A 12,395-nucleotide genomic window follows, 5' to 3' on the forward strand; every position below is an offset into this window, starting at 1 on the left:
ATTTATTTTTTATTTTTTCTCATTATTTAGTTTTAGTTATAAATGTGAAAATTAGATTTTAATTTTTTAATTGTTTTTTTAAATCTGGTTTTACATTTTTTAATATATAAAAATGGTTTAATTTATTAATTGTATTTTTTTCATATTTAATTCATTAGTTTTTAATAAGATAATAGATTTTTAAAAAAACTAATTTAAAATTACACATATAGTGCTTACCTGGCCAAGACACAGCAACATTCTTTTAGCCATATGTGTTGAAAGTTAACGGAAATACTTATTTACATTACTGTGAATATTTCGGGCAATTTTTAACGGCCTGAAAAAATTAAGGAGCACGATACCATAGTGTTAATAGTTGGGGTAAAAATCATAAATAGCCGTATATAAATAAACCTGTGTCATAGCTTATTGAGTTGAGCGTCTGTGATATGGGTTTGGTTGTCTATTTGGACACCATACTGGTACCCTTGAGTTTCTTCATCACAGTGGGTTACCATGCCTACCTTTTGCACTGCATCAAGACCAAACCCTCTCATACAACCTTTGGCATCAACACCTTAAAACGGAGAACCTGGTTTCTGCAGTTAAAAGATGTAAGTATCAAATCAAATATATATGGATTAATTAAAAAAACATTGTATTTCTCACTTTCATAATAGGATTTGGTTTTGGACCCTTATTGTTCATTTAGGGAGACGACAAGAAAAGTATGCTGGCGATTCAAAGCTTGAGAAACACTCTAATGGAGACCATACTCACCGCCACTGTAGCCATTCTGGTGGTGCTATCACTGGCGGCGCTACTGAACAACGCGTTCAACGTCAGCGATCTCTTCGGCATCCATCCCATTTTCGGGTCTCAATCAAGTAAGATCTACGCTTTGAAGTACGGATCGGCGTCACTTTTTCTTTCAGTAAGCGTCTTGTTTGGGTCAATGGCCATTGGGTTTCTTATCGATGCCAATTTTATGGTGAACAATGTTTCGTCCGAGTTCTCTTCGTCTTTGAATGTTGCGGACGCAGTATTTGAGAAGGGCTTTATTTTGGCGCTTGTCAGTAATCGGATGCTTTGCATTAGCTTTCCTTTCATGTTATGGATGCTTGGTCCTCTGCCTGTTTTGTTGTCTTCTATGGCTCTTGTGTGGTGTCTTTATCAGCTTGACTTCGTTGGAAAATTTACCAACCACAGTAATAATAAGCACTCTCTAAAACTATAAAAAAAAAATGTCAGTAAGATGCATAAATATTATTTATATATATCATACTATTATACTAAGGCACTATATCTCCTCATGGGAAATTAGTATCACCGTTCACTGGATTGGAAATTTGTGGCATAAATTCTTATATAGTTATTTTGTTGCACTTAAATCAATATATACATTTTTTTGCCTTAAAAATTCCTACCACTGCACATTTGGTGGAGAAATTAGTCCCTGAAATGTTAAGTGTGTCTATATATATATATATATATATATCGGTGAGACGAAGCAAGTAGCAGGCGAGAGCTTCGTCGCAATGAAAGCTGCCATTGTGAGTGCCTATTAGCTTCGTCGTCGCCATTGATGAGAATGGGAAACGCTTCGAAGGAGTCAGAGCTCGCCATCGAAACGACGCCGTTTGACCAAATAGAAGTTCTCCCGCGCTAATCCGAATCCTAATCATCTGGCCTCAGTCTCAGAGAAGAGCTTATTGGATAGGAGAAGAGAGCAGGGATGAGAGAAAAGGTGGGAACTGTGAGTAAAGAAGAATTGGAGTCCAACAACCCAACCAAGCAAGGCCCGGCCCGGCCCGGCCCAGCCCAATCTCACCATGTACGTAATATAGCCGTATATATCTTACCTATTATATACGTGGCTACTTAACAGATTTTAACATTTAACAGTTGGTTACTAAACCTCATCAAACCATAAGACACAACCATTACCATAAGACACAACCATTAACGTTTACAGTTATAATTAAAATTTATCTCATCAAACCTCCTATTTTAATGATATACAGACATAATTGGTTCTCAAGTCACTATATATATATTATATGCACTTATCTTAATCATATGCATGGTACGTGGTGTGCACATTAAGCAATACACAGCTTGATTAATTAAGAATAATTAGAGTTGAATCCACAATTTATAAATACAAAAGTCCAAAGCAGGAACTATAGGAAAGTTGGGGTTGACGAAATCGGCCAAGAGACGAGACCTTGACCGGTGAAATTGTATTTATAAATTATACATATAGAGGGGTTTGGCAAAATAATTTTTATTATATATATATATATATATTTCTTTTAAGAGAAAGACTCGGTATTTTCATTCAAAAAAGATAAAATGAATCAAGTTCAATACGACTATCATAATAAGACAAAACAAAAAATGATCAATATCCAAAGGCGAGCAATGATATATGGCAAGTTCCAATAATCAGATCGCCATAGCATAATAAAAATGTCTAAACCATGGTAGACAACGAAAACTAAACTATTTAAAATAATAGAAAACACCAATAATATTTTTAGGGGCCATTATAAAAATATGCTTCTGGTCACTTTTGTCGTGCTCACGCATAGTGACAAAGCTTACTTTAGAATACTAAACGGTTAAAGGTTCAAAACAATTTCATTGGAATTCAGACCTCGCACCTTACTAAAATGAGAAGAGGTAGAATGTGCACTGAGTCTCATTTTAAGAAATTTACAGAATATTTTGTTATTTTTAACTTTATGAAAACTTAAATTTCATCAAAAGTTTGGAGCTCAAAGCATGGATCAAAACTTTATTATATAAATGGCTATCTAACGGTGTTTGGTATTTAACGGATTTTGGTATGGTTTAACAGAATTTGTTACGAATTTAACAGAATATATGCTAAAAAAAAAAGTTAAATTTAGATAAGTCATCCAAACTGAACAATTGCTTCTATTCCCAAAAAATACAATAATTGGTTCTTTACACAATCAAATAATTAATGTTACAAAAATTAAACAATACAACACTTCAGAAGTACACATCCTTTCAAGAGTACACAACCCTCAGAAGTACACAACCATAAAAAATTTCCCTGATTTTGTTTTCATATATATATTTGGTGATTAGCAAGAAGTACTCAATTCATCAAAATCAAGAAGTATGGCCAAGTTGTTGATATTTACTACTGATGATGATGAAGAGACTAGAAGAAACAATCGTGAAGAAGTGGTTAAGAAAATTATAAGAGATACAATGGTGGTTGTGAATGCATCGATTCGTAAAATACATATGAAACTTGATGAAGATGTTAGAGACGAATGGAATATGGAGGACAGAATGAATGCATACACGTAAGTATATATATATATGTAAATATAATATTCACTTTTGATTTTCAAAGTTTAAACATATATTAATAATAGATTGCGTTAATTATATTTTAACATATTACCCATTTCCATGTTATACAGAGCTGTTTACAACGTTTTCTGTACGAAAGACATACATGGTTTTTGGCATTATGTAATTCGTGAGTTTTATGATAAATATGAGAGCATTTTGACACAAAGGATTTCAAACTATGTAAGCTCCGTGACTTAATTCATAGGTTTTTTTTTACCTAGAATAAAAATGAAATCATATAGATTCTTTATTAAAAACATGATATTATTAAGTTTGTGTGTTGGTGTAGGTGATTCCTTCATTGGAAGATATGTACGGCGAAGAGTTCATGATTGAAATTGTGATACAATGGACAGAGCTAGAACAATACAAAAGATATCTTCAGATAATATTTGCTCGTGTGGAGAAAGTTGCAGCGCATTTACATCTAGAAAATCATTCATTCATTGATATTTGTAAAACTCAATTCTGTGACAGAGTATATATATATATATATGTTCCAATTATCTTAAAAGAAAAAGAAAAAGAAAAATTATTTGATTTTTTATTTTTTAATTGTTGATGTTTTTTTTTCTTTTACGTTTCAGGTCAGGGATAGGTTCCACATTGAAATCGACTTTTCGGTAACTAAGATGGTAAAACAATCCTCGCCACCATTTCTTGTTTTTATTTAATTGTTTATATATTTTTATTATATGTGTTATATATAACACAGAAGGAGGCAGGGGTGTTTAGCAATGAAAATCCATTGAAGAATGACCTGATTCAATTCTTCACTGACATGGAGAAAGTACGTCCCAATGAACGATTTCAAACGACTTATGATATTGTCAAACAGCAGTAGAATTTCGATCGTGCCCAAAATTATTGAAGATTTCGTTGGATTTTATATATGATTATGATAATTTTATAATGATGATGATTTTATAATGCTATAGCACGTGTCTTGTACGTGCACATAACAAGACACCAAATGGAGGCATCATGTTCTATATTTTGCTTCACCGAAATATAACGTGCATTGCACGTATTTTATACCTAGTATATATATATATGTGGGGATAACTTGAAAAGTACATAGATTTAAGATTAGTTGACCAAATATAACTACTAATAATATTTAGTTGAATATTACCCACTTTTTTAATCACATTCTCCATATTACTCTTAAAACACTACTAGAAGTCCAATGTAAAAATTTCAATCTTTGTCTCTGTCGTGCTATTTACTTTCCTCTTTAAATAATCTTTTACCAGCTTCACTAGTTCAATATTAAAAGGGATATAATAGGTATGTTAATAAAATATTGAGTATTAAGGTCAAAATCCAAAATAATGGGTGAAAATGAAAGAAGTTCCTTTAAATTGGGTACCACATCTAATTTCTACATATATGTGAGACGCAGCGGGCTATATATGATTGGTTTAAAAAATAATAAATATTAAAAAAAAAATAAACAAAATTATTTTTATTTCTTTTAAACTTAATCAAATATACTAATTTGTAATTAATAGATTTCTTTTTAAATTTCCTAATAAAAACAATTAAAGCTAACAAATTATCACAAATAATTGTAGAAACTGTTATTTAAAATAAAACAAATCATACAACTTCTTATATTTCAAAATTTAGAAAGTCAATTAGATTTTTAAGAACAAAGTCGATTACTGTGAAAGAAAGCCCTAACCATTTTGAAGTGTTGGTACCCCATAACCATTGTCAATGACAACCCAAGCAACTTCTCCAATCTATACTTCTTGTCAATACCCCATGACCCAAACGATTTCTCCAGTTGATAGCCCACCACCATTGTTGTCGACGACTGAAGAACCCAACAAAATGTTGGTGGTGCAAGCGCCTGACGATCATGTGGTTCAGTACGGTTAGTTTTTCTCATTCTTTCTTTTTCTAGTTTATAAAACTTGTTTGCGCTTTTGTAAGTGGTTCCTTTTCTTACAATTTCTTTTGGGGTATTTTAAGGCCATTATTTTTTAATTGGCCGAGTAGATATATGAAAATTTGGTTTTAAAAACTTTTGGGGCTGAGGTATAATATTTAATGTTTGGGGAAAATAAATTTTGGAGCATGTGCTTCCACAACAGAGTGGGGTCCAAGGAGTCCAAAGCTTTATTTAATAGTTGTTGGTCATGAAGGAATCTTTTTGTTGTGATGCGGGAAATGAACCTCATGGCAATCTTCCTTTGTGAACGCTATGGGCAAGTCCATTAGCTTTGGGTGTTGGGCTGGAGTCTGGACCAATGCGCACATCTCGTAGTCTTGATCAAGCTCACTGAGGTATCTTTTCTGATCATTTTGGGATGGTCCTCCCAGGTGCGGGCCTCTGGATATGGTGGCCACGTGGTCGTCTACTCGGGGAGGCGTGATTCCGGGAGGATATGGCATCTTGGGCCTAGAAGCCATGGGACCTCCAGGTGATTGCACTATTAGGGCCCCCTGAGGGGCCTGTGCTCCCGATCCCGAAGCATACCCTCCCTCAGGAGTTCGATATGGTCCCTGTGCGCCCCGGGCCATAGATTGTCCGAGAACTACTAGCAATCCTGGAACTCCTGTTGACATTCTGACCCATTGGTGGAGGTGTCCCAGTTTGATCAAATTCTCAATTTCTTCCTTCAGTTGACGACATTCTTCGGTCATGTTGCCCACATCCTTGTAGTACGCACACCTTTTTTTGGTGTCCCTCGAGTTCTTTCCCCCTTTAAACATAGGGCTTGGTTTCCGATAATAGACTACGCTGCCCGTTGCAAGGTAGATGTTTTCCTAGGTATCCACCAAGTTTGTATACTCTATATATTGGGGCTCGTGTCCCTTTTCCCTTCTTTGTGGGCTCGAACGGGTTCTGACTTTTGCCATATCTTTTTCCCCGGGAAGGGTTGATGCTTACCTCAGCTACTCCGGTCTGGGATTGTTGGGCACCTCGGGAGCAACGCTATACCCGATTGGTGCTACTCCATACCCAGAGAAAGGGGTTGACAGAGCTGAAGCATACCCTAAAGAAATAGGTCCATAGATAGTTGGAGTCATGAACGGCATCCCGATGGATCCAGCAGATCTGGACACCTTACTGCGTTGCATGTCATCCCAGAGAGGGGATCCTGCTCTGATTCCGGATTGAAGATGTAACGCCCCAACTCCAGGGACAGTTACGGTGTGCCTTGTAAATAGTGCTAAACTCGCTAATCGAGTCATTTGGCCAAAATTGTGAACTAAGTATGATTAGCGGTTTAGGGATTAAAAATTTTGGTTAAGATATAACGTTTCACTAGAACGTTTAATATATACATTGAGATCCCAAAAATATAATTTCAAAGTCTATTACAGAAAACTATTTACAACATGTCGATCTAAGCGGCAAAACAGGGTTTAACCTTAGTTCCACTTTAAACCTCGGTCGTGGCGGACGAGCAGCTGCATATGTACATGTCATCACCTAAGCTCTCCAACTCAAGGATGGTCCAACTTTCTCTTGCCTTTACTTGCACCACAAAGCACCTGTGAGCCGAAGCCCAGCAAGAAAACACAATACAACATGATATAATATCAACAGTAATTGTATTAATTGTTCAGGACCAACAGTCCAAGCAAATAGGTGACTATCACAAAAGTCACAAATGTGGGGACAGCACCCTTTAGCCATGTGATGATAGGATCACCAGGGCTTAACAAACGAGTGAGCATCTCACTAGCTTCAACAGGATAGGTGCATGGTGATTGGTCACCAACATAACCTTCCTCCCGACTCTAGAGTCGTAACTATGGAACAACGTTCCCTAGCCATGTGACAAACAGTCACCGGGGCCATATGCCCTGGCTTTGATCATCTGGTCTTAGACCAGGCAAGTGCTTATAAGTTCTTCGACCCTAGGATCGGTCCAGCATTAATGCCATAGAGCCATTCAATGCCGATATCGATTAGATCTAATCTCCCGACTCTAGAGTCGTAACTATGGACAGCGTCCCCTAGCCATGTGACAAACAGTCACCAGGGCCATATGCCCTGGCTATAAACATCTGGTCTTAGACCAGGCAAGTGCTTATAAATTCTTCGACTTTAGGGTCGGTCCAGCATTAATGCCATAGAGCCATTCAATGCATGTTCATCGACTTTAGGGTCGGTCCAGCATTAATGCCATAGAGCCATTCAATGCATGTTCATCGACTTTAGGGTCGGTCCCTGACTAGTCAGTGCCATACACAGGTAAGCCATGCCACCAAACATATATCACATGTTCAATATCCATAAACAAGGTATTCAGCATGCTAACTAAACAGGTACTAGTAGAATTAGGATCATGCATAAACACAGAGGCTCATGCTCTGAACGATATCATACCCAGTATACAAAGCATGTCCTAATCACATGTTTCTCATGCATCATATGCATAATATTCAACAATCCAACATGCACCAATAACAGCCATGCAAGTCACGTTCAATAATTAACCAACATGCATCAAGAATAGCCATGCATGTCATACTTAATAATCTACCAACATGCATCAAGAATAGCCATGCATGTCATACTTAATAATCAATCAACATGCATCAAGAATAGCCATGCATGTCACATATACACATGGTGCAGTTTTCTTACCTTTGGTCCAAGCACAGGTTACCAACAAACGAGCAACAAGCACGATCCTGATTCCAAGCCTCTAGTGATAACCTAGTCACAACCACAAATGGTGATCCAATGAGTTCAAGTTCTAAAACCAATCCCGGAACTAAGACCTAGCCTCCGAGACATCAAACGCCACCAATTCAGGTAGTAGGAATGATCCCAAGGCCTAAGGTTTGAGTTCCCATGACTAAAAACCCTTTTTGGTCACTTTTCCTCTTTTGAGCCGCAGCCCCAACCATTAGAGCCGCAGCCCCACTCAAGTCAGGCCCAAAAATCCTCTCTGACAGCAATTAGAGCCTCAGCTCTACCCCATAGAGCCGCAGCTCAAATAGCCCATCAGCACCAAACCAGCAGCTTCTTCAAGCTTGAGCCGCAGCGCCCAAGAACAGAGCCACGGCTCAACCTCGAACCCGACCAAAAATCCTCCATTTCTTCATCTAAAATCTTTTCATAAACACATCCAAACATCTCCAAACTCAAAAATCAAAGTTCCCAAACATCCCCATGATCCAAAACCCATAAAACCCAAGTCTCAAATCACTCAAAAGCACATCAAAACACAAAATCCAATTCAAGCTTAAAAACTTTAAAAACTTAGAACTTAAAACTTGAATTACCTCCAATTGAGTTGTTTCCAACTAAATCCTCAGGCTAATAAGCTTCTAATCTTTCCTAGGATCGCTATGCCTCGATCCTCGCTTGAATCCGAGTCCTAGAACTCAAGTTTCCTTCGAAAATGCGATCGGGAGACGAAAGTGGAACTTAGAGGGAGAGAGAACGTACAGAACGTTCTTTTTATTCTTTTAAAAGGTTACGTCAAGCTTAAGTAGCCTCAACCAAATCCTAATGCTCGGGGTCCCGAAAACACCCCCGGGGAGAAAATAGTCAAAACCTCCAGAATTTCCCCCTGATCTTACTAACTCTCAATTTATCACCAAATATTAATTCTCATTACCCAATAACCCGGTAATGCTCTAAATACTCCTTGACTTACTCCAAGTCAAGCTTAAATCCTGTTGTGACTTTCCCACTAGCTTACCTCCTAGGATCGTCTTGTGTTGGGTAACCCTGTCATAACCAAATAATAACAAAGCACCACGCTCATTTCACATATATGCCAAAAATGCCTGAAATGGCCAAAATATGAAAATCACCCAATTAATCACAAATGGGTTCACATGCATATTTAATACACCTAAACATGCATATTATCATTAAATAATACAATAAAGCAATTATGGCCCTCCCGGCCTCCTAATCAAGGTCCTAAACCTTATTAGGAAATATGGGGCATTACAGAAGAGCTACTAGACATTGTCCATCATCCACCTTAGTCTTTGAGGCTTCCCCCGTGAAGCGTTGAATGTAAGCCCTAAGGGTTTCGGTAGGATGTTGCTTGATGTTGGCCAGCGCACTGACTTCCATGTCTAGTATATATATATATATATATATGAGGGGATGTTTGTTATGTATATATATGAGGGAATGTTTGTTATAAAATTTTGGGTGTCGTGGGAATGTGTGGCAAGGGTTTAATAACTCTAGAAATTAGAGTTATTTTACCGCACTTTTTAAGCTAAAAATGATTTAGTTCTTAAGTTTTTAATTAAATTATTAAGTTTTAATTACTTTTTGAATTTATTAGCTTTATTTTAATTTTATATATTTTTGTGTGTTTTTATAGTTATTTTGTTGTAAAATATTGTAGTTAATTATTTGAATTATTATTGTTTAGTTTGAGGTAAAAAATGTTGTAATCTTGAATTTAAATGTTAAATATAAATTAAGTTATAATTAATATTTTCAAAGAATTAACTTGATTTATTTTATAATGAAAATATTTTATTATGATTTAGTTTATGTTTATTTTGTTAGGGAATTTGGTGTATTTTTGCTATTGAAAAGTAAGAAAATTGAAAGAGAAGAAATGGCATTTTCAAAGAAAAGATTGTAAAAATCTGGCATTTTCCTTCACAAGCCCACCAGGCCCAAGTTATCCTCCTGCCAGCCGCCCCTTGCTCAGCCTGCAGTCCACGCACCTGGTCCCAACTCCCTGATGTTTCAGCAGCTCCTTCGGTCCATGCCTCCTCAGTCCACGGTTCCCTTGCTCAGCCAGCAGTCCATGCCAGCCTCAACTTCCTTCAGCATATAGCATATAGCATCAACGCCTCAACCCCTCAACCGAATCCCTCATCAGCCATATACCCCAAGCGTCCAGCAACTTCAACCACAGCCCACGGTCAGGCCCAATACAGTTCCAGCTGCAAAGGCCCATCCCATGCTCAGTTTTCCTCTCCATCAAAGCAGCCCCAAGCCCATTTCGGCCCAGCCTAGACCAAGCACCAAACAACCACCAAAAAGACCCAAAAATCACATTTTCATTCCTAATATTTTTCACTCAAATATCAATTCACTTTTCCCTATTTTTCTTACCTAAATAAACATTCCTAATTTATTTTTTTACCATAGTTTTTCACTAATCTTTTACCCAACCAAACATTTCATATTTCCAATACTCTTACACTTACTCTATTTATCCTACCACTTCCCAACACAATTAAATTAATCAATTTATTTATTTTAACTTGATTAATTTAATATCAATATTTTGCCAATAAATAGAGTCTTGTAAGACCATTTGGGGGGCTCTTCTTCTTCATCTTTTCAACATCTTCTACACATATTTTTCTCTCTTTTCTCTACCATTTTCATCTTTTGAAGAGCATGTCAAGTATGTTATTTTGTAATTTTTATTTCAATCTAGTTATGAGCTTCTAATCTTTTTCAAAGGTTATTAAGATGATGATGAAGCAAAATGTAACTAGATAGTATTTTTTTTGTTGTATGTTGATTTCCCATTTGTATAACATTGTTTATGGATTTTTCTATCAAAGATATGCATTTTTCATCTAGTGTTGATTGTTAAAGCATATTACACTTAGTTCTTCATTATGCAAAAATATGATATTCTTTGATTAAATGTCTTTCATTAAATTGTTCGCATCTAATTCTTAGAGCATAAGTATCATATTTTGCCTAAACATAATCTCTTTGATTTTTTGTAGTTTCATTAGATTGTAACACAACTAATGCTTAGAAATTATATCTTATATAAATGAAGAAAAATCCTACATTTTTGAAAGAGTAACTTGTGCTTGAATAGAAAATATATTTTGAAAAAATATATAGTGTGATTTATTTCAACTATATCAAAACTTGGGAATCAATGTACTTATAAATACTATTGAACTTGCATTTTGTGGATTCTAAAATCTTAATAATCTTATTTTACATATCTCATTTGAAAACCATTTTTATCATTAATATTTTTATTACTTGTCTTTTATTTTTCTAAAACAAAATCCCATCAAATATTTGGAACTAGGTTAGAATATTCTTGCTTTGTTTGAAATAGTTTCTTTTGATGTTAGTCAACTCCCATGGGTTCGACCTCGTACTTACATGAACATTATATTCCGAAACGAATCGTGCACTTGCGAGTTTAAATATTAAAACACCCTCTTTGGGATCAACAAGTTTTTGGCGCCGTTGCCGGGGAGTTGCAAGAAAGAAACGATCTTTCTACAAGGTAAGTAACATTCTTCTACTAGTTATTTTATTTTTATTTGCACTATCATCTTTAAAAAAAAGTAAAAAATATATATATATCTATAAAAAAAAATCGAAAAAAAAGAGTAAAAATCGAAAAAGAAAAAAAAAGAAAGTTATACATATATTTATTTATATTGTTATATATTATATTATATATATATCTTGGTAGTTGATGGCATTTAGTACCTCCTACTTACTTATTAGTTGAGTGCATTAGTGCCTCCTAACCATTTTTCTTTTTCTTTTACTTTTTATGTTTTTTTTAGTTGAGTGCATTTGTGCCTCCTAAATACTTGATAGTTGAGTGCAATTTTTGCCTCCTACATACTTGAGCAATCTATCTTTTCTAGTGATGGCATTAGTGCCTCCTAGCTTTTATTTTATTTTATTTTTTTTATCTTAGTTGATGGCATTAGTGCCTCCTAAGTTTTATTATTATTATCATTATTATTATTAGTATTGGTTGATGGCATTAGTGCCTCCTAATTTTTATTTTTTGTTGATCATTTAGTTGATGACATTAGTGCCTCCTAATTTTTATATAACTATTTACTAGTGCTATTGTCATTTTTTTTCTTAATTATCGCATTTAGTTAGTTGTAATTTTATTGTTTAAGAAAATACTTGAAAAAAAAAACTAAAAAACAAAGCTTGTTCTTTCAACATAAGCAATTTTTGCTTAAATGAAATTTGGCAAAGTTCCAATCCACACTTATTAATTAACCTCGGGGAGTTGTTATTAAGTTGTGAGTAAGTGGAATCAAAT

The 12,395-nt window shown here is 35.3% G+C and overlaps 2 protein-coding genes across 2 annotated transcripts; both read left to right on the forward strand.

Moving 5' to 3' along the window:
* The first annotated feature begins 315 nt into the window (after window positions 1-315).
* Window positions 316-1,257, forward strand: LOC133834427 (uncharacterized). Its single transcript, XM_062264037.1, has 2 exons — window positions 316-596; window positions 695-1,257. Exons 1-2 carry the CDS (start codon window positions 432-434, stop codon window positions 1,217-1,219), a joined length of 690 nt encoding a protein of 229 aa, XP_062120021.1. The 5' UTR covers window positions 316-431; the 3' UTR covers window positions 1,220-1,257.
* Window positions 1,258-3,113: 1,856 nt separating this feature from the next.
* On the forward strand, window positions 3,114-4,386 carry LOC133780264 (uncharacterized). The gene is made up of 3 exons (XM_062220104.1): window positions 3,114-3,326; window positions 3,447-3,558; window positions 3,668-4,386. Exons 1-3 carry the CDS (start codon window positions 3,136-3,138, stop codon window positions 3,938-3,940), a joined length of 576 nt encoding a protein of 191 aa, XP_062076088.1. The 5' UTR covers window positions 3,114-3,135; the 3' UTR covers window positions 3,941-4,386.
* Window positions 4,387-12,395: the final 8,009 nt, after the last annotated feature.

Source organism: Humulus lupulus, chromosome 5 (assembly GCF_963169125.1).
Source record: "Humulus lupulus chromosome 5, drHumLupu1.1, whole genome shotgun sequence".
In the NCBI taxonomy this organism is placed as follows: Eukaryota; Viridiplantae; Streptophyta; class Magnoliopsida; order Rosales; family Cannabaceae; genus Humulus; species Humulus lupulus.

Excerpts from the sequence above, each read along its gene's own strand:
- LOC133834427 (XM_062264037.1), top strand. The coding sequence starts at position 432 with ATGGGTTTGGTTGTCTATTTGGACACCATACTGGTACCCTTGAGTTTC. Across the intron at positions 597-694 it reads GGTTTCTGCAGTTAAAAGAT|GGAGACGACAAGAAAAGTAT; the intron begins GTAAGTATCAAA and ends TTGTTCATTTAG.
- LOC133780264 (XM_062220104.1), top strand. The coding sequence starts at position 3,136 with ATGGCCAAGTTGTTGATATTTACTACTGATGATGATGAAGAGACTAGA. Across the intron at positions 3,327-3,446 it reads GACAGAATGAATGCATACAC|AGCTGTTTACAACGTTTTCT; the intron begins GTAAGTATATAT and ends CATGTTATACAG. Across the intron at positions 3,559-3,667 it reads CACAAAGGATTTCAAACTAT|GTGATTCCTTCATTGGAAGA; the intron begins GTAAGCTCCGTG and ends GTGTTGGTGTAG.